The sequence below is a fragment of the Monodon monoceros genome, unplaced genomic scaffold, assembly GCF_005190385.1.
Source record: "Monodon monoceros isolate NGI ecotype Baffin Bay Population unplaced genomic scaffold, NGI_Narwhal_1 Super_Scaffold_11, whole genome shotgun sequence".
NCBI lineage: Eukaryota > Metazoa > Chordata > Mammalia > Artiodactyla > Monodontidae > Monodon > Monodon monoceros.
Genome location: NW_021703767.1, coordinates 100,031,036 through 100,057,050, shown reverse-complemented (window position 1 = coordinate 100,057,050; position 26,015 = coordinate 100,031,036). Strand labels below are relative to the sequence as shown.

The window sequence follows — 26,015 nt, the reverse complement described above, 5'->3', positions numbered from 1 at the left end:
CCCCAAAGTATAAAGAAAACCCAAGTCAGAAACTTCTCAGAGTGATGGGCTCAGATGCCATCAGTAAATGTAAAGAGATTCAAAACATTTATCTGGAAATCAGCCAGGAAGGGTGAATTCTATTAAAAAACGTTTAAGGTTAGTGGGGCAAAGGAATGAGAGTAAATGCAGTAATTACATACTCCAGCAAATGCAGTGTTGTGATTTCTTGCGTTTGGATAAAATGCTCCAAGTTGCATCCAGCGGGCACAGAGCTGATATTCTGAATTGTTGAAGAAACCACAGATATCTGCTCCAGTCTAAAATACAGTTATATTTAATTAATTTTAATAGTTTGTTTCTTAATATTAACAAGTGATGAAGATAAAAGGAATAGAGCTACTTACATATGACATTCCAAACAAACTAAATTCCATCATACCTAAAAAAATTAGGAAAAAATTATAGAAGGCCACTATTTCATATATTTTGACATCTGTTTTTTTTCTATTTATGAAGATGTTCTATTTCTAATACTGACCTCTAATTCAATGAAATATTTTTCAGATTATTAATATACTTTTCTATCATTTCTTCCCATGAAATTTATGTATTTTTTACTTTATAATGTTAATGACATTTATAAAAATAAGACACTCTAATAATGCCTCCTTGACACTTTCAAGATGACACATTTAGATCACAAAACTGTTACGAACACATTATAGTATGAGAAGAAAGTGTTAGTGGTTCCTTTTTTTAAAAATTTATTTATTTATTTATTTATTTTTTATTTATGGCCGCATTGGGTCTTCGTTGCTGCATGCAGGCTTTCTCTAGCTGCGGCGAGCAGGGGCTACTGTTCCTTGTGGTGCGTGGTCTTCTCATTGCAGTGGCTTCTCTTGTTGCGGAGCACGGGCTCTAGGCACTCGGGCTTCAGTAGTTGTGGCTCGTGGGCTCTAGAGTGCAGGCTCAGTAGTTATGGAGCACAGGCTTAGTTGCTCCGTGTCATCTGGGATCTTCCCGGGCCAGGGCTCAAACCTGTGTTCCCTGCATTGGCAGGCGGATTCTTAACCACTGCACCACCAGGGAAGTCTTCCTTGGTTTTATTTTTAAAATAAAATGCTGTCTCTGTAATTATTTAACCATAGGTCTCATTATATGAAACAAATTGAATTATCCTTATTAGCTAAAAATCTCCTGAGGAATGATCATTTTAATAAAATAGAAAGCATGTGAATTCCCAGGTCTTCTTTTAAAGGAATATCTCTAAACATTGATTGTTTTCCTTGAATCCTAATATAAATAGTAAAGAATTTTTATGTCTAGATATGAAACAGAAAAATATTCTCTTTAAAATAATATTTCATTTACTCTTTATCCAACTATTGTTAGAAAACTTTCAAAATTTGGTTTGAGATGTTTCACACTTTAGCATCTATGAGTGATTCTTATTCCCTAGAATCTAGAATTTCTAAGCATTTCTATTCTTAGTTCTATATGTTATCCTTCCCATATCTTGCCCTTTCATAAAAGGAAACTGAGACCAAAAGGGATGAAATTATTTTCTCAAAATAAACTAGATCCTGCTTTCTGGCCCATTGCCTTTTCATTATGCTGTTTGTCATAAAATATGATGCCAAAAGCACATTTCAGTGGAGGACTTACAAAGTATATGAACTAGCAAAAGTGAATACCTAATAGAAGATTTAAAAGAATAATGATAAAGATGGTGACTCTCACATACCAATGATAGATTTGTCCAAATTGTCCCATTTTGCATAGCTGTCTCCAAGCCAGTGTCCTACCCATCTTCCAGCCGTAGGATATGTGGAACGAGAAATAACAATTCCTCTTTTGCCAGTTGCCTTCTGCAATGCACTAATATAGATGGAGAGGATCTATAAGTTTTTATATGAGGTATTTTCTTTGGATATTTCTACTTAGGACCACTTCATTAAAGAAAAAACTATCCGATTTATGGTGTCTATGCTGTCTCTTATTACGACTAGCTCTTTATAAGTGAGTCTTTGCTCATTATACTATAAAATCCTTACAAGCATGAAGGATATCTTTTTTCCTCCCAACATTTTCCAGAGTGACATGTCTAAGTGGCCCTTTATTTATTGGTTCAGTGAATACAAGTCAACTATTGATATTATCAAATCAACTAATTATATTGAAAGTTTTTGAATGAACACATTTTATTCTACTTAAATGTGTTCTCTTATAAAGATTTAGGCTCCATTAATTGCTCCAACCCTTCTTATTTATAACTTGTCAACATTTAATCTTCATATTACTCTGCAGAGAATATTTGCTATAATACTCCCTGTTTTAGGGAGTATTCATATATATATATTAATTGGAAAGAAAATGTTTATTTTTATATTACTTAAAATAATTTGTATATGAACAAGGACCAGAGAACTATATTAGGAGGAAATATTTCAAATACTTAATTAGGCAGATTTATAACCCATTACCATGTTATAAACTGTATCTAATCATATCCTTGTTAAAGATGGACCACAGTAATTGTACTGATTTGTTTATACATAAAGCTTCTTAAATGACACCTTGAGATTCTTGAGGTTAAGGACTGACTTAATCTTCTTTATATTCCTTACACCTAATACGTATAATAGTAGCTTAAGAAACTTTTGAATTCATGAATATCTCAAAATTACAGGAAACTGAAAATATTTTAAACAGATATATGATGATATATTGAACCATCTGTTGATAGTATAAACAATATTGTATTTGCTAACTTAAAATTCCCTACTTGTATGTCTCTCTTTAAAAAAATCATATAAGAAAACCATCTTCACTGCTTCATTTTTTATAACAAATATAAAGGATCTAGTCAATTGAGAATCAGTAATATATTTAACATATGTCACACGTATTTGCAGACACTTAACAAGAAATGAATGTATATTTATATAGGGAATGGAAGAACTGATGATCAGTTTAGAAATCTTCATGGAAACATATCTTAAGTTTAGTTAATTGGTAAAGAAAATTCATTTTATTTAATTGATATAAAAATTATTTACAAGGATAGAGTTGTCCCAAATCTTTAATGTTTCCACATACAAGAAATACATATTCTTGAAGGTTCTTTTTTTCTGCCTTATGTCTTACTTTTGCAAAAAGTCTTTACTGAGGCTTTAAGTTAATAACCTTTTTAGATTTCTGATTGAGAAGAATTCTGATTGAGAAGAATTCTGCATAAAATATTTTCATAACAATTTTCTTTTAAGGGAAATCTAACCTCTTGTATTAGAAAAATCTCCTTTGTAACCCTTCAGAGAATATTTCTTATTTGGGAAATCACTTGCCACCACTAAAACTATAATTTAAAATTACATAGCTATAAATATTTTGTAGACATTTCCACCATGCTCCAACTTTACAGATGGTTAATCACAATGAACTTAATTTAATTTTAAGAAACACTTTTCAACCATAATACAGTTTGTTCTCTGTTACAAGTTGATTTGGAAAATTTAGCTTATAAAAAGAATTTCAATATTGTGTTACAGAAACATTTTTATTACATGTTTATAATTGTCTACATAAGCAGTTTTTGAAAAGTATTAGAAAAGTTATAAAAATGTCTTATGTTATTGGGAAAAAAAGTCCTTCTAAAGGAAAACAATGACTTTTAGAAAACTGTACATGTAGATTACAAATGTGGGTTATGTGAAAGGAGAATATTGAACTGAAAAAAAAATTAAATAGTTTAAAGCCCTAACAATAAATAAATATCTTTATTTTTGTCATGGTTTCTAAAGATAATAATTTCAAAATGATTAAGTTGACTACTGTTTTTAATTACTGATGAAATCAATTGGTAAATATACCCCCAATACTGCTGTCTCTGACTGGGTGATATTAAATTATTTTAGAATACTGACCAGTAATGCTCAAAGAAGAGAAAGTTATACAGGATTGTTTCTCTCAATGTTTATTTAAAAAATCTCTTTGAAACTAAAGACTTTTTTTGAATTATATTTTTAGAAAGCAAAAAATTTAGTATTATATATTTACTATCCATTAGAAATAGTAACTTGCCAGTTTCACAACTCAAAGAGACTCACCATTAGATCAGAAAATGTAATTTCAGTTTTAGTTTAGAGTTGGATAACAATTTTTATAAGCTGAAATATTTCCATTGTTTCTGAGTGTATAAGTAAATCTTAAATTTGAGATTTCTTTAGTGAGAAGAATGTGAAAGTCTAAACCATGGAAATGGTTTTATGGATTCAGATCTCAACCTTTTTTAAACATTGATACCAGCTATATCAATGTTCAACTCAGCCATAGTAATCAGAAAGTAATATCTAAGAGACACATATTCCATATTTTTTCAAGTTACTAACAGTTAATTAAGAGAAAGTTACAGCTATAACCAAGAAAACTTCCAAATTATATATGACCTGTATAGTGTTTTTCTTTTTTTAATCTATACTGGTCTTATTTTTTGTTAAAAAAATTGCAAGAAGAGGTCACTTCCTATAGTACACAATTCTCCCCCCAAAAAAGCCCCTCTTATTTTTCAGGTTAGATTCACTAAACATCGAAAAGCAACATAATTTTCCAAGTTGTTAAATAACCCAGTCTCTAGGAATATCTGAGAAAAGAACTTATATTTATTAGCATTTTTATTTCATTCTAAATTAAGATTACAAAAATCTTGGGCATTTACTTAAAAATTATATACTTAACATAACCTGAACTTCCAAAGGGAGTCAAAGATTTTGATTTTTCTAGGTTCTCTCTAATGAAAAATATGTAGTACTCTCAAAAGTCATTCAAGGTATTGTTGAAGATGAAAGTATGGAATATATAGCTGTATAATCCTTGGATAATTATCTGAGATTTAAACACACAATTTGAAATTTTAAAAATATATTTCTCCCTATATCTGAAGCATAGGCTTTATTTCAGTACAATATTGAATTTTAAATAAGACAAAGATCAATTGAAGACTGAAAACTTTTTGTATGGGATTTATACATGAAACTTCTTCATTTGCCACTGATCTCCAAGGTTTTTTCTATGAAACTGTTTGCAGTCTTTCAAGCTGATTATTTACCTCCTATTTCTGCATCCACTCATTCTGTTCTTTCCTTGTTTCGGTTGTTTGTTTCATGTTAAGTGAAGAGCACAATAACAAGAACTAGGTGAATGTCAAATGTGTGCCAATTTTGAAAACAGAAAATGAGTCACAGAAAGGAACAATAAAATGGTACAGTCTGAGTAACTTAAGAAATAAATTACACTCTTAATCCTTTCAGTTTTCTCAAATGATAAAAAGTCTTTACTCTCCATTATTTGCTTAAACATAATTTATTTATAGCATCCTTTTACATTTGTCAAGGTCTTAAACGTATAATGACTATATTTAATCTCTAAAATATCTGAAGGAGAGTTCAACAATTTCTTTTCTCATATAACTGAAAAAAATAAATAGTAAGAAAGTATTTAAAAGATATAAAAAGTCTATAGCTATGCATAAATTGGGCTTTCTAACTCAACAGTTAAAATTTATTAATCTGTTTAACTTAAACAAAATGTGGTTAAATTTTACTGAAAATTTTTATGGACAGGAGCAAAATTAACATTATTAAAGGGATGTTCTTTAGAAGATTGTACTGATATCTTCTTCATAATGTTATTTAAGAGTTAAAAATGGGTCTTAAACATCTCTAAACACCTTTGTATATCAACTATTTAGAAATTTACCTACTTTTGCCTTGAATTTACTTATATAATTTTGATAGTTGTGGTGAGATAAAAATTGATTCACTTACATTTACTAAACATACTACAGTGTGTCAGGAACCATGCTAGATTCTGTAATGTGCTCCAGAAGTTCAACTTACTGCCCTCTATGAAAAAAATATTTTCTTCCAATTTTCCTTAAAGTACATACTTTCATCTCAAGATGCATAAGTTTTGCCAAAGAGTTCATCACTCACTTCTCAATATTTTTGTTATGTTTAATATCTATAGCTTTATGGTAAAGTGAGGTTAGCTGAGGATAATTGTGCTCCAATATTATGCTCCAGTAGGGTTAACTAAAGAAGCATTTGTCCCAATAAAAAGGCATTATTGAAGACCAGTTTGTTTACTCTTTTTTTTATATTACAAAATATTTATTATGAATTTTTTCAAGTTGACATTGTCAGTGTTTCTCCAGAGTAGTTTCTCTTTATACACAACTTTGAATTACTGCATAATAGAATTTATAATCTTGAAGAGCCTCTATTTTGATGTTATTGTTAAACAACACAAAATTCTAGCACAAGACAAGGAAATTCATCCCCACCTCAAATCCTTATTTCACAGGAACCAGCGTTGTTTTATTTCCACTTAGCCAAATATATTTTAATTGATTATTATTCCTCTCTCCATGGAGATTTTAAATTCATTGGCATTGTCTAGTAACATACTGACACATTCATTAAATCCTAGAAGTGTGCCAACCATATCCTTGTCACAGGTTGACAAAGAGCAAATCCATGATTCTTATCCAGAGATCCCAATTGTAGAAGCTATAATGCACTTATTATGGTTTAGGTGGCCATAGATATCCTAGAAATAGCTTATGACAAATTTTATTTACTTTCTTTGCCTTGGTGAAATGTAGTTTCCTTCCTTTACTCCCCAGCATATTTCTTTTTTTTCTTCAAGATCAGTTCAAATGATAACTTTTCTTTTGATGTCACTTCTATTTTCCTGATAGAGTTAGCTGAGCACTCTCCTTGTTTCTCATAACACTATTGTAGTATCTATCACATTACACAGATTTTTTTTTGTCAGTTTGTTTACTCTTTTTTTTTTTTTAACATCTTTTTTGGAGTAAAATTGCTTTACAATGTTGTGTTAGTTTCCGCTGTATAACAAAGTGAATCAGCTATATGCATACATATATCCTCATATCCCCTCCCTCTTGCGTCTCCTTCCCACCCTCTGTATCCCACCCCTTTAGGTGGTCACAAAGTACCAAGCTGACCTCCCTGTGCTAGGCAGCTGCTTCCAACTAGCTATCTATTGTACATTTGGTAGTGCATATATGTCAATGCTACTCTCTCACTTTGTTCCAGCTTGCCCTTCCCATTCCCTATGTCCTCTAGTCCATTCTCTGCATCTTTATTCCTGTCCTGCTGACATTCCTTAGTCTTTCTGTATGTTCTTAGTGCCCTTACATTGGGATTTGGTCAACAAACCTGTAGTCATTCATTCACATAATAATATCAAATAATTCACATATTCTAGGTTGAAAAAGAATTTAGTGCTAGAAATAAGATAAGCATGTTTCACTAAGTGAGGAAATATTACCCATACCCTTTACTCCAAAATGCTTTTCATTCTTTTTCCAACTTCCGTCATATATTAGAACCATGGTTTTCAACCCTGGATACTCATTAGAACCATCTGGGGGATTTTTAAAAATTCAGATGCTTATGCTATAGTTCAGATTAATTAAATCAGCATTTATTAAAAAATCTTCAGTTTGAACTATATTTAAAATAGATAACCATCAAGGACAGGCTGTATAGCACAGGTAACTCTACTCAATATTCTGTAACAAGCTAAATGGGAAAAGAATTTGAAAAAGAATATATATATGTATACACATAACTGAATCATTTTGCTCTACACCTGAAACTAACACAACATTGTAAATCAAATATACTCCAATATAAAATAAAAATTAAAAAAATAATCTCCAGTTGATTACAGTGTGTAGTTAAGGACCAGTGATCTAGAGCTGCACTGTGTAATATAGTGACCACTAGCCATGTGGGGCTATTTAATTTACATTTATGAAAATTAAATAAAATTTTAAATTCTATTCCTGAGTCACACTAGCCACATTGCTCAACAACCATATATGGCTAGTGGCTACCATATTGGACAATAGAGAATTATAGAACATTTCTATCATTGCAGAACATTTTATTGCACAGTGTTAATAAAGACTTGATACTCAAAGAATGGCCTGTATTCCATCATCATTAGCCTCATATAAGATTTTGTTTAGTATGGATATTAACATTTAAGAAGCTTAAGGTCATTGACATTTATTCTTATTTGCTAATAATGGATTTAAATAGCAGATTTAGTCAGATTTCATGTTTTAATTAGTGACATCAAACTATATATTATTTACTTAATTATTCATTAAAAATTATTCTTTGAGCACCGACTATTTGTTAGGCATTTTGCTACTATAAGCTGGTTGCATACTGGGGAACAAAATAAAATGGTTCAGGGTTCTTTTGGGAATTGGATAAAAGTTTAAAACAAAGATACAGAGAAAGAGACAATTATTCTAAGTGCCATGAAGGACCAAGTAAGATAAGGTCAGCAGGGAAGGACTCAAAAGAGGTAACATTAAATTTAGTATCTAAAAAATAAGAGTCAGAAATGATGATTATGAAGATTGCTTACTCATAAGTAAGTTTCGCTTGTGACCATCCATATAGATTGTGAACATCGTAATGCAAAACGGATGATCCATCACTAAGAATCTGCTCAGTTTCCATACACATGGTTCTGAAATGTAATCCATCAGTTCTTTTTGTGAGTTCTGGGGAGAATTAATAAAAAAAATTAATATGTTATAAAGTAACTTATATTGAAATATGTAAATTGTAACTATAAATTATTTTGGCAAAACAATCATTGTTTGAAAATATTATTGATTTTTCAACCATTTGTGCACTTTGTTTATGCTAATTATAAATGAAAAAATGGTCTGCAATGTGATTGCAATTACAGTTGTGACTGGAAAATATGTGCACAATTTTACTATATTCAATAATAAAAATGTTACTAATTAACATGAACTCATAAAAACCTGAAAAGTAAGTGTACTCCGAAAAGTCTACTATATTTTATGCATTTAGATGAGAAATACTGATTAAATAGATTTTTTTTAAAAAATCCATTTGCTAACATAAAGCCCTGGCATATTTTCTCAGTTTCAGATGCAAATTTTCAGAGCTTTGCCATCACTTTAGATGTAACTGTTTATGCAGTTTACTGCCTACATAAGAGCATGAGGATGAATATTGAAAGACTGTACTTTTCCCTCCTAGGTCAGGGACAGCCAAAGAAGTGTTGTTAGCATTGTTTCACTTTTTTCCTAATAAAGAAAAACTTTAAAAAATCTTTATAAAAGATTTTAATTTTTTATCTTAAAGAATATTTAGAATTCTCACATCTGGGAAGATTCTTAAGAAAATCAAAGTAACAACTTCAAATTTAGAAATCTGTTCATATAGCTAAAACATGTTTCTTGAGTTTTCTTCTTGAAGTAATGTTAGATGATTTAGATGATATTGGTAATGGGTTGAGATGTGGTCCAGTGTGTAGATGGGTAGTGAGTATTGGAAATGTGAATCCTGTTCTCTATGTCATAAGGTATATAAACCTGATTAATAAATAATAATAGCATGATAACAGCCAAGGCACAGCAGCAATATTGTACCTGGGAAATAAGGTGGATAATTTAGCTCTGTATTTCTGCATTGATTAGTAGTTGTTCCATTTACAAAGCTTGATGGTTCGTTCATATCCTTAAAAAGAGAAAGAAAAGTAAACAAAAAACAAATTTAGGGCATACCTTCTTAAAAGAACTAATTCAGAGACCCAGTAAATTAAAGTAGGATATTTGACTAATAGTACTTTACTATTCTAAAAAGCAAAAGTATAAGGCATCTCAACAATACTAAAGAATTTAGTTTAGCTCAGTCTTTCTTAACATTTTACAATTCACATCTCCTTTTGAAAACCATAAAATGTCCTATTTTTCTCTGTAGATAAAATCTATATAAAAGTGAATTATTTTCTATGTTTCTAGACATTAAATTATAATAGTGTATATTCCCCCATGCCTTTCCCTCCATTTCTGCCTTGGAGCCTTGTATCAATTTTTTTAAAGCAATGGTTTGTGGTTTTTAAAACCACAAGATAATAGAAAATTTTTTAAATTTAAATTTTTTAAAACCACAAATACAGAAAATTTCAGAGTATCTCTATTGAGTACACATTTCAGAATTTTAGTAACCATATATAAACGGGCCATCATATAAATATATAAATTAGTTGCTATTTAAAGGTGATTCCTCCATCATAAAAAGGTTATCTTTTCTGGATCAAGATATAATTATTGGGGATATATTTAATGGAATCCCTTATACTACATAACTTTATATAATTAAAAAAAACTATCTTTATACAACTTTACATCCTCAAGGCTTGTACATAACAGCACCCCTATAAGTTTCTTTAATTAAAAAAGTAAGTAAATTAATGCATACATATTGAAAAATCAGCAGAGTAGAAATGTCACCTCCAAAAATCTAGATAAGTATTACATAAATATCTCCTGTATTAAATATTTACTTGTGATAAAGTAAATTCTTTTTATGTTATCTCAAAATTATATTAAAAATCTTATTGCCAGCATTTTAAAGTTAAAATTAGGATATTATTTAGAAGATGATTTTGCTACATCTGTAAGAGTTTATGACTTCTTACACCAAAGACTGACAGTCGAGTGTGAGACATATCTGTATTGAATGAAAATAAAATAAATATTTATAAGCATTTATATATCATTACATAAAGAGACTATTTTGGTCTCTTGGTCAAGTTGAAAATATTCAACTTTAATATTCAGGAAAAAGCAACTAAATACTTAAACTGAATTGTTAAAACTGCATTTTAGCAGTCTTTTGCATAAGAAAGTTCTATGGAAAAAATGAGTGAGCTAATTTCATAAAGAATACTTTGTTAACATTATTAAAATCTAGTAAGAATTTTGCATAATCCATACACAATAAATAACTTAAAATATAAATTGAAGTTTACTTACAATCCACAAGCCATCAAACTTCATCTGGTTATTGTAGAAATCTATAATTTCCCTTGTCCACCACTCTGCTGTGGAGTTCCTGAAGAAATCTGGAAAAGCTACATGAGCTCTGGAACCCTGTAAAAACAAAATTTAGAGCCACATATAGAAAGTCATAAGAGAGACCAGTCAGTCACACATTTATCTGTCAGATTAACAAGTGATAGTGAAGGCAGCCTGATCTCAACTTTAATGAATGTGTATGATTTTCCTCCAGCCACTCAAGCCTATGTGTGTCCTTAAATCTAAACTGAGTTTCTTATAGACAGCATATACAAAATTTACAAACTGTTAGCTAGACTAAGAAAAAAAGAGAAGATGAGAATTACAGCTGATGTCACAGAAATAGAAAGCATTGTAAGAGGCCATGATAAATAATTATACAACAGACTGGATAACCTAGAAGAAATGGACACATTTCTAGTTTCAGACAACCTAACAATATCTGATGAGTAGAGATGCAAACATCCTCAACCAAAATATTAGCAATCACATTCAACAGCACATTAAAAGGCTCATACACCATGAATAAGTGGGATTTTTTCCTGTGACGCAAGGATTATTTAACATACAAAAATCAATCATTGTGATTCAGCACATCAACAGAATGAATGATAAAAATCACATGGTCAGGGCTTCCCTGGTGGTGCAGTGGTTGAAAGTCCGCCTGCCGATGCAGGGGACACGGGTTCATGCCCCGGTCTGGGAAGATCCCACATGCCGTGGAGCGGCTAGGCCCGTGATCCATGGCCGCTGAGCCTGCGCGTCCGGAGCCTGTGTTCCGCAATGGGAGAGGCCACAACAGTGAAAGGCCCGCGTACCGCAAAAAAAGAAAAAAAAAAAAAAAATCACATGGTCGTACCAATAAGTAATGCAGAAACTCTATTTGATAAAATTCAACACTCTTTCATGATAAAAACTCTCAACAAACTAGGAATAGAAAGAAATTACTTCAACATGATAAAGTCTCTATAATAAATGCCCACAGCTAATATACTTATTTAGAAAAAATCTTTCAGAGTTTTAGTTCATATCAGAAACAAGGCAAGGATGCTCACTCTTGCCACTTCTATTCCACATAGTCCTGGAAATCCTAGCCCAAATAACTAGAAATGAATAAGGGGGAAAAAAAGCATCCTAATCAGAAAGGAAGAAGTGAAAGTGTCCCTGTTTATAGATGATGTAATCTTATATATAGAAATCTCTAAAGAACACACACACACACACACACACACACACAACTATTAGAACTAATAAATACATTCAGGAAAGTTACAGGATACAAAATCAACATGCAAAAGTCAGTTACATCTCTATAGACTAAAATAAACTGTTTGAAAGGGAAATAATCTCATTTACAGTAGCAACAAACAAAAATAAAATACTTAGGAATAAACTTGACTAAGGAGATGAAAGATCTGTACGCTGAAAACTGCAAAACATTACTGAAAGATATTGAAGAAACAGAAAAATAGAAAGATAATCCATGCTCATGAACTGAAATAATTAATATTGTTAAAATGTCCATAGTATTGAAAGCAATCTGTAGATTCAATGCAACCCCTGTCAAAATCCCAATGGCATCTTTTCAAGAAATATAAAAAACAATCTTACAGTGTATTTGGAACCATGAAAGTCCTTGAATAGGCAAAATCATCTTGAGTAAGTAGAACAAAGCTGAAGGCATCACATTTCCTGATTTCAAAATATATTCCAAAGCTACAGTAATTAAAAGTATGGTCTTGGCATAAAAATAAACACAGAGGCCAATGGCACAGAATAAAGAGCCCAGAAATCAATCCACACTATAGTCAACTGACCTTTGATAAGGGTGCCAAGAATATACAATGAGGAAAGTATAGTCTATTTAATGAATGGTGCTGGGAAAACTGGATATTCACATGTGAAAGAATGAAATCAGATCCTTATCTTATACCATAGACAAAAATCAAACCACAATGGACTAAAGACCTAAATGTAACACCCGAAACTGCAAAACTTCTAGGAAAAAACATAAGGGAAAAGCTTCATGACAATGGTCTTGGCAAAGATTTTATGGATATGACACCAAAAGCACAGGCAAGAAACCAAAAATAGACCAGTGAGACTACATCAAACTAAAAAGTTTTTGCACAGAATAAGAAACAATCAACAAAATGAAAAGGTAACCTACAACCCAATAGAGAAAACACTATAACCGACTTAGAAAATGGGCAAAGATTTGAATAGACATTTCTCTAAAGAACACGTACAAATGGCCAACAGATAGATGAAAAGATGTTCAACATCACTAGTCATCAGGGAAATGCAAATCAAAACCACAGTGAGATGTCACCTTACACCTGTTGGGATGTCTATTATCCAAAAAACAGAGAAAACAAGTGTTGGTGAAGATGTGGAGAAACTGGATGCCTGTACACTGTTCGTGGGAATAAAAAAGTGGTGCAGCCACTGAGAAAAACAGTATTAAAATTCTTCCAAAAATTAAAAATAGAACTACCATATGATCCAGCACTCCCATTTGGGGACATTTATCCAAAAAGACCTAAAATCAGGATTTCAAAGAGGTATCTGAACTCCTATATTTATTGCTGCATTATTTACAAGAGTGAAGCTATTGAAATAAATGTCCATTGATGGATGAACTGATAAAGAAAATGTGGTATATACAATGGAATTCTATTCAGTCTTCAAAAAGAAGGAGTTTCTCCAATACGGGGCAACATGAATAAACTTTAAGGACACTATGCTGAACTGAGTAAAATCAGCCATTTATAGAAAGACAAATACTGCACAATTCCACTTATATGAGGTATCTAAAATAGTCAAACTCATAGAATCTGAGAGTTGAATGGTAGTTGCCAGGGACTGGGTTTCCAGGGGTAATTGGGAGCTGCTATTCAATAGTCATAAAGTGTCAGTTACATGAGATGAATAAGTTCTAGTGATCTGCTGTACAATACTGTCCTTAGGGTGAAGGATGCTATATCTTAAACTTAAAATTTTAAGAGTAAGTGTCATGTTAAGCATTCTTACTACAAAAAAAAATTAAATAAAAAAAATAATTGTTCCTTGGATTAAATCCAATAAAATGTAAAATTGCTTCATGGAGTGACTGAAACATGTTGGTATTTTAAAAAATAAATAAATCTGATTTAATATGGTCTGATATAGAGAATTAGAAAATAAGCCATCACATTTTTTTTTTTTTTGCAGTACGCGGGTCTCTCACTGTTGTGGCCTCTCCCGCTGCGGAGCACAGGCTCCAGACACGCACGCTCAGCGGCCATGGCTCACGGGCCCAGCCGCTCTGCAGCATGTGGGATCCTCCCAGACTGGGGCACTAACCTGTGTCCCCTGCATCGGCAGGCGGACTCTCAACCACTGCGCCACCAGGGAAGCCCCAGCCATCACTTTTTTAAGGAAAGTATTAAAATTGAATTATTGGTCAAAGTCTTCATTAAATCCCAGTGCTGAATTTCTTTCAGTTAAATAGTTAATCAATATGGAACTTACATTAACAGCTTCACCTATTAGACTTTCATCTTTTGTTACATTTGGCAAATCTGGCCAAACCTACAAAGAGAGAAGAAATGGGAAACCATTCAAAATAAATTCAGTGTGGTATGACTGTTGTAAACAAAGTGTAATAGAGTTTTAGAAGCATATTACAGACTCAAGATCCCCAGATCAGTAATTCCTTCAATTATTTTTTTCAGTTTGTGTTCTGGTATATGTATCATTTGCAAACTATTCCCATTTTCCATATGAATCTCCTCTTTAGTAGGGCAAATAAGGAAAAGAATACCATCCTTTGTGGTCAGTAGCGATTTTGCAAACAATGCATGTAACCAAAAGGTCTGGTCAAGAATTAATATGAAAAGCATATTCTAAATTTAATTTAATGTGGCATATTAAAACTCTTTCTATAATTACTCCAGGATTAAAATCTAAAAACAAAAAGTATATTTTTATATGAAAGGAATTGAAGATCTGAGTTGGATGATGCCATGCTGAGGCAAATATCTTCTTGGTTTTTGCAGTTAGTACTAAATCCTCCTCTTTCCCACACACCTACTCCAGCCCCTGCCCCCCTGCCTACCAATGTTTTCTTTTACTGCAACCACAAACACAGAACAGAGCCCAAATTCAATCAGGCCAAAAGCTCTGGGATATAAATCTATGTTGTAGAAATTAGAAAGTCCCATATAAAAATGTAAATAATCCACAGAGTGGTAATTACATACAAGGAATTAGTTGTTGATAGAGAATAGTGCTTGAAAGGTAGAAATCTGAGAAAATGTATAGAATGAGAAAATATAAAATGAGGAGAAAGTAAGAAGAAAAAAAATCCCTTTCTATAGTCAGTACTGTATACCTGTAATGTTTCTTAAAACATGATTTTTCACTGTTTATCACATAAGTTTTTCTATTTTACTTTTACCTTTTTATTTTGAAATATTTTCAGACTTATATAAACATCACAAACATTATACCTAGTGTTTTTCTATACACTTCACTATTCTTCCCCTAATATTAACATATTTATAACCACTGTACAATTATCAAAATGAAGAAATTAACATTAGTAGAATATTATTAACTAATCTCCAGTCCATGTTCGAATTTCACCACTTTTATCACTAACATTCTATTTTTCGTCCAAGATCCAAAAAGGCTCCCATATTTCATTTAATTACATCTCCCATTATGGGATTTTTTTCATTCTAGTTATGACTAGTGGATTTTTTCTTTACTCTTTATATATAAGCCAAATCAGGATGCTTTCTATAATGTGTTAATATACACAGGTTGGGATATTATTGCTTAAATGAAATACAATGAATTATATTCCCTGTTCAAGTCAGGAATACTATAAGTATAGCTTTTACAAACATTGTTTCTTTTATCAATGAGATGTTTTTAAGAGAAGTACAAACATTTAAATGACCCATGTAGTATAGAATAGCGAGTAACCATATTATTAATGTCAGTTTTATAATAAAACACAACAGGTACCAAGAAATACAATAAAAGACAATTTAAAGATGAAACAAATAGTATTTGGACATAGGACATATAAATTCTTTCTTTGTTTCTAATAATTTGGATTGAACTCAAAGAGTATTATTTTATTTATTACCTATTAAGTCATTACATCTCTCCCTATGAATATATTTTTAACTGTGGCTTAATTAAATAGAAAGTTTCAAATAGTATTTTTATACTTATTTTATTTCAAGATATCAATTCAGTACCTTTGCCCAACAAATATCATTGGTGTTAGGCCATTTGACAAAGACATCTTTCTCTTGTCCTCTTTCAAAGGCAGGGTAAGGCTTCGTTTCATTTCCTGAAATTGCTGGATCCTAAAATTAAAATGAAATACAATCCAGGTAACTATGGTATAAAAGTATAGCCACTTGAGTAGCTGTAATAAAATGTTACAATTTTCCATTATTAGATTATCATTATATTGTATTCTCACATGGACTGACAAAGGGACTGATGGCATACACTTTTTTGTTCTAGTTAGATTGCCTTCGAAATTCCCTAGAAGGAAAATTTAAGAACTTTTGAAAATGTATTAGCTATGATTTCAAGCAAGATTACAGGTGTTTTTTGCTTTGGTTTTATATATCCATGGGATTTCTGGCTACCTACCTTGCTTTCTGTAAGATACTGATGAAATATTCTTCCCACTGAATCACTAACTTTTTAAAATAAATTATTTATGGCTGCGTTGGGTCTTCGTTGCTGCGCACAGGCTTTCCCTACTTGTGGCATGCGGGGGCTACTCTTTGTTGCGGTGTGCGGGCTTCTCAGTGTGATGGCTTCTATTGTTGCAGAGCACAGGCTCTAGGCACGCGGGCTTCAGTAGTTGTGCCACACATGCTCAGTGTAATTGTGGCTCACGGGCTCTAGAGCACAGGCTCAGTAGTTGTGGCGCACAGGCTTAGTTGCTCCGTGGCATATGGGGTCTTCCCGGACCAGGGCTCAAATCTGTGTCCCCTGCATTAGCAGACGGATTCTTAACCACTGTGCCACCAGGGAAGCCCCTGAATCACTAATTTGAAGGAAAAATTTTAAACATGACAAGCATAAGAAGCAGTCCCAGAGAATAAGTTGAGAATTGTATAGGAATAGAAAATCCATCATCACTTTGTGATAGTGTCTGTAAATTGAGACCAGTCTGTAGCTTGGGTGATTACTAGAAAACAAACTGCCTTTGATTCCCAGCTTTATTTAGTCTTAAATCTCTAAGGATACACCTAAGAATGAAGGTAGCCTGTGGCAGCCACGTAAATGAAATGAAGTGTTAAAGGAAGAAAGATTTAGATTTGGGAGTACAATCCAAAATTATATACTTCATATTTTGAAACACCTTTTCCTTCCTCGTTCAGGAGAGAAATCTTAACAAAACTAAGATAATAAGGCTCAGATAGAATATAAAATATAAACACTGACCAGGACAATAATGTATCTCATCCCCTCACTTCTTATTTTGTCAACAAACTGAGGAAGGTCACGGAATTCTTCATCAATCGTAAAGTCTAGTTGCCTTTCCATGTAATCAATGTCTGTGTATTGAACATCCTGAAAGATATAAGAATTTTAGTGGGGTAAGATTCAATAGAGGGAGTTTGTCACATTCTGTTATACTTATGAAAATAATAGCAATATGAAAGTTTCAATTCCTAAGAGAATTAATCAAGTAATGTAATGTTCAAGAAATAAAAGTAGCATGTTTAGATGCAAAATATTCTAAGAGCAAGTTCGTGTTAGTGCTCTGTTTTGTTAACAGTTCATTAAATAGTAATTTTGATTTAGAAGTACAAATTCTTTCAAATCAGTATATTTTGTTATATAATTTCCAAAGGAAATAGGAAGACACAGGAGTAAAGGACTTATGAGGTTATGAAATTATATTAAATGGCAATTTGGAATTTTGTACAATATATAGAAATAGGTATTGCTCTATTTCTGGAAACACAAAGCAAATATGGGATAATTTCAAATAATTCTAATATTGCCAAAGGGGAAGAAAGAATTATTAGTGAATCCATCAATAATTATAAAATTATTCTTTTATTATCCACCAAAGTCACTTTTGAAATAACAGCCCAAGCTTAAATAAGCAAAATATTGTTTACAAGTAGGTATTTACAAATATATTTAAAGTAATAAATGCTTTATGAAATCTTTAATTTAGGCCTAAATAACATTTTAAAACATTATTTTCTGTTAATAGACAATTTCTTCTTCTAGGTGTTATAAAAATATGGCTAGCATAGTAGATCTAATAATGAAAAAATCTCCTTTTTTAAAACATTTTTTTCACTTGCGTATTGCTACATTGTCAACCTAAACAATTAGTTTCCCTATAATAATGTATTCAGGAACCATATATTGGATTCTACTATAGGTACTGATGTCTTATAAATAAGGTCCTTCTTACTCTTCTTAGAATGAGTTCTTATATACAAAGCATTCTAGATTTCAATGTTTAGATGTTACCAGGAGGATCCCTGAGATTCCTTACTCTTCCTAAAAAGTAAAAATCACAGGAAGTGATTATTTCTGGATACTTAAGAATATTTAGTTTCCCAAACACTGAGGGAAGAAGATATTCTGCAAGCCCACTAATTCTGTATTCTAATATGACAACCATTGTCTATTCCATGGCAAAAATAATTGTTTCACCTCGAATTCTTTTTCTGTAATTTGTCACATTAGTTGATGAAATAGGTTCCTATGGACTCTTACTCTCATTTAATGAGAAGAGAAGAAATGTGTTTGACTACCTACGAGACCCAAAGCTTCTGAGAGAAAAGCAAGTGCACAGTGACTTGTTTAGTACAACACACAGTCATGGAACAGGTGAGAAAGAAGGAAAAGGAATGGTATTATCCTTTTATGTTATCCATCTGATAAAGACTACTAATAAGATCTCATATCCAATTCATTTGGTGCTACTAACCAGCACTGATTTTTGCCAAATGCTTAAAATAATTTTAAAGTATATGTGTTTATTTCATTCTGATTTTATAGATGACATATTTAACACCGTTTTAAAAATTGATATACATACATAGGGGATCTGAGCAGCCACCATGTCATTATATACTTCTTCAACTTGTGAAGTATTTCTGTACCCATAAAGACATAACTGGAATCCCAAAGCCCAATAAGGTGGCATGACTGGTTGGCCGATTACCTTTGAAAAAAAAAATTATTTGTGAACAAAGAGAATGACTTTATATTATTAAAAAACTTTATATTTTTCTAAAATGTGCAATCATACTCTATGGTATTGCTTTGTTGCGACTTCTGGAGATGGGCCCAAAAACATATAAAAGTCCAAGATTCCTCCAATTATGCGATATGTTAGAGCGGGAGTTGGTTGAAATGTAACATCTGGAAGTCCAAAATATGATTACATTTTAATCTGTTATTATTTTATTAAAGTCACATAAAATATGTTAAACTAAAAAAAATTGTTTTACCCATTGCATTGCTGTTAAGTAAGAGAACTCCATGAGCATGGCTCTCATCTTCCAGAGCCATGTAATAGGGATGAAATCCATAGGAATTAAGTTTATACTAAAATTTAAAAAAAAACATAATATATATTTAAATAATAATAGAATGTGAATTTTGTAAATGTAATATTTAAATTCACTCTACGATTGAACATAGTAATTTAAATGTTCCTTCATTGCACACATAAACTATGATTGAATTAAACACATTTTTTTAGAAAATAATTTATTATTTAAAGCATTACTGCATTAGAGAATGTGAATGAATATATAAATGTGTAACACTCACAAATACTGCCACATTAACTTATGTAAAAAGCCATTGGTTTTAGAATAGTTGAGTTTCTTTTCACAGGTTATGTGTCTTAATTTATTTATAAATTTGTACTTCTTTTTTAATAATAGAATGTTCTATAAATGATTAAACTGATCAAAGTACTCAAACTCCTTAAGTACTTAATGTGATAATATTTAAGTTTATATAATATTTTGATAATATTTTAAACAATAATATGTTGTTTATATACAAAGCATTTAATTTCATTTTCAGCTAGATCTTTTCATTTTTCAGAATAGAAAATCTATACTCAGGGTCATGAAATATCTTGTCAACGTTACAAAGCTTACAAGTTGATGATCCCTAATCAAATTGATATCATTGACACACACTGAATCTCAGTAACTGATTAGTATGTGAAAGAAATTTTATATATTGAGAATCAAGGTTATATTAACTTAATAATGCCAATACTAATGTTGAAGGGTTTTCTTTTTTGGCCCCACCACAGGGCATGTGGGATCTTACTTCCCAGACCAGGGATTAAACCCATGTCCTGCAGTAGGAGCGTGGAGTCTTAACCACTGGGCTGCCAGGGAAGTCCCTGAAGGATTTTAAAGAGGTAAATTTTGGAAGAACATATTCTTTCAAGTGGAATAAATGAAAAACAGCCTTTATAAGTCTGAACTATTGTGATACAAATAAAAGTTGTATGAGCACCTAACAATAAAAAGCAGTTATGACATTATACCATTTATAATCTCATACTGAATATATCCTTTAAGTTCACATCACATGTGAAAATGGAAATGAGCTAGTATTTTTATTAAAATGTATTTTCCATTATATGTTTAGAATAATTATAGTTTATATCAATTGTGCAATGTATTAAATACTCATGAAATGTACACCATTAATAAGACAAAACATTGGAAAAGTGATATGAACATATAAAAACATTTTCTAAAACTGTAACTTGCAATATAACCTCATAAAAATGCACAACTGCAGCTTAGGGTAACAAAGGAAAAAGCATCAAATCTTTATCTAAGGAGTAGAAAAAAATTTCAAGGAGAAGCCAGTTATTTTCTAAAAGCTGAAAGTAAACATGTATTTGACAGGGAATTCTGAATCTGAATGTTCTTTCTATGCAGTTGAGAGGGTAAGGAATTGGGTCACAACCTCACTTCTCACTGTAGTCAATGATGTTATCCATTCGATCCTCTACTTTCACCTGTAATTTATGGTGACTTTTCATTTGTTTTTCAGAAAATCACTCTAGCAGCTCTTTGGATCTCTAGCCCCCTTTCATTGCTTCAATATTTAAGTACAGGCCTACAGAGAAGTGGCTGGGATCTGAATCATGGTCTTAGTTGCCACTTGGGGTGGTCAAATATTGGTACCTACACCAGGTGGTTGGTCTCTTGTGAACATTCCCCAAGTATGCCAGTTCAGATCTCGCTTAAATGCTGTGTGCTCCATTTCCCCAAAACCATATATATATTCTGATGGTAGGCGTGTAGATATTTGAATGAACTGGTTGTTAAAAGCAAATCCAGGAAGGCGAGAATCCCAACTGAAAACAAAAGAAAACAATTTTATTCCTGTATACACATACAAATAGTATCACAAATAATAATGGTAATTCTTTCTTAGGTGTTATAAAAATCAATTGTATTTTTCTCTATAGGCCTATCATACCCAGATACAAACGGAAATAGATAATTTTTCCAATACATTTTTTTGGCTAAGTTAAGGAATATCTAAAATATGTTTCATATATTCATAATCATATTATGGCTACATGTTTATCTTTAGACATATATTGCTTTTTAAAATAAAATTAATATAAAGTTATCAGTAATATATGACCTAGAAGTAATATATGTCCTAGGAGTTGAGAGTCCTTTATTATCCTGTTCCCTTGAGATAATCAGTAAATTTTTACTACATATAGAATAAAAAGAAATCAATATCAAAATAAAGTATAAGGTATAATGGATATTTTAATTCTAAACTCTATTACTATTCCCAATCATTTTCTTCTTCTTTTGTTTTGTATTTATAAAACCATGTCTTTATGAAGAAATCCAGAAGAAATGTGTTACAGAGAATGTCATTTGCAAGAAGAAGATAAAAGAAGAAGAAAAGAAAGTTGGCAGAGAAAGGAAACATAAGTATTAAAAAGAATTTGAGACATATTCAAATTTTTATATTAATGATTTTGGAAAAGTATTTACTAAAGAATAATGCTTCCTGAAAATCAATAAATAATGCCTCTGCATCAGGAATTTTCTACAAAATCATTTTGCTTCTTATCCTTTGGAACAAAACTATTATCATAACAACAAAATTTGAAAACTTTAAAACAATATAAACATAATTTTCTTCATTATTTGTATCCATACTGACAATACCTGAACACATCATGACAGCATCTTGTAAAGGATAGCAGGGCAAGCTTAAATTACATAGAATTATCTTTTAATACACTGTAGTTTGTAGAGCTTTTTACCAAAAAAAGGTAATATTTTAAAATTTATATTTATTCATTAGACATAAAAACATATCTATATGTGTATATCTTAATTTCCTTTCATCAATTCCTGACAAACATAGTATTAACTTTATCAAATTCCAGGACCAAAAAACTCCAATTTCAATAGTTCTAATAAAATATTTACATAACACATTTCCAACTACTTATTTTGACAACACTCATCATGCTTTTCAATAGGAGTCTTGGTTTTGGTTCTCAACTTGATTAGAAGAATGGGTCTGATATTTAATAATGAAATTCATCACATCCAAAGTGTAAATAAAATTTTACACCAACTGTTAATGATTTGTTGACTTTAGTTTTTAAATGTTAATATAAGCCAAATTATTTAATACATACACCTAAAACCACTTTTGGTGTGATGACATGCTAGCACAGTGAAAATATCCTTCATATCAAATAATTGAATCACTTACATAATTCTTCCTGTGCTTCTCCTTCGAATCTGGATGCCAAAAGGATTTTCCTTGATTTCAACATCACAAAGTCTATTTTCATAAGTACTTGTCGGTGTAGCTGGAATGTTTAATGGTACTGGAACTTCATATCTCTTATTTTGGGGGTCATAAATCTATTACAGAGAGATAATGAAAAGAGACATGTTTAGTTCTTATTGCCAACATATTAGGTACATGTAATTAACTAATTTAAATAATGGTTCAAACAAGAATATTTAGAATTCTTATCATAATTCCTAATTTTGTATCCATGGCCCATATATCTATATAGAATTCCATACACATACATAGATATGTAATGGACTCAAATTATGTACTGTATTTTACCTGTTTTAATGTTTTATAATTCATTTTTCCACACAATGAGAAATCTTCAGAAAGAGAACTTTAAAGCTAAATATTCATTTATATGCATACACAAAATTATTTATCACTTCATGGTTAGACAAAGTTGTTTTAATATTTTTGCCTTATATATGATCTTACAATGAATATTAATGCTAATTTATCTTCATTCATGTCTTTATTTCCTCAGTACATTACTTATAAGTGATAATATTAGGTCAGAGTATTCTAACATTTGTAGGATCCTTGATAAACTATTGGTAAACTGTTTTCCAGAATTAGTGTACTAATTAATGTTCTCACTAAAATGTGTAGTCTAATACTGTTATATGTTAAACTAAAAAGCATTTATTTCTCAAACCGTCATTTATTTCCTTGCTGATGAGGATAAACCATTTTCTACACGATTATTCAAATTTAGCTTTCCCATTCTTTGTGTTTGCCTTTAGTTCCTTTTATTTTTAATGAGTATTACTTTAATATTTTATTCCAAATTTTATTTCTTCTTCTGTTAAATGTCTGCTTGTGAGGTCTTAATATTTTTCTTGATTGTATGAGTGGAAATTGCTTTCCATTTGTCATATATGAGTCTGTACTATTTCTAATAGTTTTCTTAATGGATTCCCTTGGAGCTCTTAAGTAAAAAATAATTGCTAAGTGTAACTACTGAAAGAAATTATCTCTTTTGTATTTCTTATTGCATTGGCCAGAAAATTCAGATCACTGTTTAAAAAGAAATAATGGAAACAGTAAGCATCCTATTGTGTTTATTTTTTTCTGTTTTGTTTATTTTAATGGGACAACCAACATAGTCCAATTCTAAGTGATTTATCAATTTATCAAGAATTTAAATAACTAAAAAATCACCACTATATGTTTAATTATTCACAAAGCTAGCAAAAACAAAAAAATTTTATTTACTGTTCATCTAGCTATGAGCTCTGTAGGAAAAAAAAAAGCTTTACTTTATAGAATTAAAATGTCATCAACCCAGTTAATAATCCTTAGTATTACATGAAAAACCCAAGCACCAAATCTATTTAAAATCTGCCTTGAGAGATGAATTATGCATTGAGATAGTTTATATTAAACATACCTTAAACTGCAGCATATCATCTTTATGATATTTCACCTCCACATGAAGAGTTGGGATGGGATCAGAAGGTAGCTTTATTCGAGCTTTTACAGTATTCAGCTGGAGGTCAGCTGTTATACCCACTGATGAGTAATGAGTTGACTGGACTAAGTAAGAGTTGTCTTCTTTAGGAAAGTAACATTCAGGTGCTTTGGATCCTAAAGGAGCCTAAAAACAAGACAAGTTCATTGTCAGAAATTGTAAGCATTGTAATATTTAAAAAAATAATAAGGTAGACATGTCAATCACATGTTGTATGATTTACAAATGTTATTGTTTAATAGTAAAATGAAATTGCAGTCATAGCACAAAATATCTATTAGGTAACATGACATACCATGTACTAAAATGTTTAGAATATTTATATTTTGACTCTAAAGATAGACAGGTAGAGCAGAACAATCAAATGTCATAGTTTTTCAATTCAGAATATAGATGATTGTGTTGTCTCTGAACATAATTAAGTATATTACTCATAACTTTTGATCCCAAGCTTGTTTTTACACTTCTTATTGATTACTGCCTTTTTTTGTGTGTAAAATGACTCTACAATAATCCTCAGAGTGGCATGAATATAAAGTTCTTTTCTTTTACTTATAATCAAAGTATATTATTCTTTATTTCATGACTGGTATTTCTATTGGTTAATTACATCCTTACCAGTATTATAATAGGAACTGTGGCCAAAGATCAGGGCTAATTGGTCTTTCTTATTAAATTAATATATTGTTGGAAGAAGCAATGTGCCCATCTATATTTCCCAGTCTCTTTTGAGGAAGTTGTATGTGACACCCCCCTGCCAAACCTCCTTAAAAGAAAAGGATATAAGCTGATTAAATTAGGATAGCCTTTGCTCTTCCACCTTCCAGGCCTGGAATGCTGCATATGTAATTGTATAATAAAACTTTGTGGATGAAAGACAAATGATAAATAGGGAACACTGACAACATTTAGATACCAGAATATTAGGCCTGGGATTTTTTCTGTAATAGAAAAATAAATCCTGTCTTGTTTAACCAAATCAGATTTTAGGTCTCTGATACTTCAGCTTCAGGCAATCCTTAACTGATAGGAATACTTCACTTTCATTCCAAAGGCATGGAATCGAGTGCCAATGGAACCAGGAAAATGATCGACTTTAGAAAGTCTGTATATGTCTGCTTCATAGCTATCTTTCTGCCCAGTATCACTTTCCCTTTATCATTTTATGTTTTCTCATTTATCTTTCTTGGTAGTTTATCAGCATTGTTATTTTTTGTAGTTAGGATGAAAATAATCTTGTGATTTAATTTATGGAAACTGTATAAATCTCATCTACACCACCCCTTTTCATATAATCTCAATCCCTATGTCCCTCACTTGCTTTCTTACACTCAGTTGCAAAACAACAATACTGGGAAAAAAACCTATCCTCTACATTCTCAGTGCCTACAACTGTGTGGCTGAATGGCTTGAAAAATGCACACAATCATGTAGACTGCTCTCCATTTATATAATCATAAAAGTTAGAGTGGGTCCAAAAGATCAATCATACTATATTTGCCTAGTTCACTCACTACCACACTGCCCTGAAAAACATTTTCCTTTTTTCTCCCGTCACAAAAACCCTCCCTATTCTCATCATCTCCTAATGATTTTCGTTAGTATTTTAGTATGGAAAGGAAAGCAATTGGGAGAAAAATCAGAACGAAACACCACAACTACCCACCCACCTCTTTACCTCCTGTTACAAAATATGTATGGTCTACACTTCTATCTAAGGTGAACCATTTCATT

At 31.3% G+C, this 26,015-nt stretch overlaps 1 protein-coding gene across 1 annotated transcript in view; it reads right to left on the bottom strand.

Moving 5' to 3' along the window:
* Window positions 1-26,015, bottom strand: part of SI (sucrase-isomaltase) — a 98,719-nt gene that overhangs the window by 15,375 nt on the left and 57,329 nt on the right. Inside the window, exons 25-39 of the mRNA XM_029215489.1 lie at window positions 24,201-24,407; window positions 22,718-22,872; window positions 21,149-21,317; window positions 19,429-19,525; window positions 19,227-19,339; window positions 19,014-19,139; window positions 17,390-17,518; window positions 16,180-16,290; window positions 14,438-14,497; window positions 10,883-10,999; window positions 9,494-9,581; window positions 8,452-8,590; window positions 1,727-1,860; window positions 387-421; window positions 183-299 (exon numbers count right to left, since the gene is read on the bottom strand). Coding sequence (XP_029071322.1) covers window positions 183-299; window positions 387-421; window positions 1,727-1,860; window positions 8,452-8,590; window positions 9,494-9,581; window positions 10,883-10,999; window positions 14,438-14,497; window positions 16,180-16,290; window positions 17,390-17,518; window positions 19,014-19,139; window positions 19,227-19,339; window positions 19,429-19,525; window positions 21,149-21,317; window positions 22,718-22,872; window positions 24,201-24,407 — 1,797 coding nt within the window. The remainder of the gene's footprint in view (window positions 1-182; window positions 300-386; window positions 422-1,726; window positions 1,861-8,451; window positions 8,591-9,493; window positions 9,582-10,882; window positions 11,000-14,437; window positions 14,498-16,179; window positions 16,291-17,389; window positions 17,519-19,013; window positions 19,140-19,226; window positions 19,340-19,428; window positions 19,526-21,148; window positions 21,318-22,717; window positions 22,873-24,200; window positions 24,408-26,015) is intronic.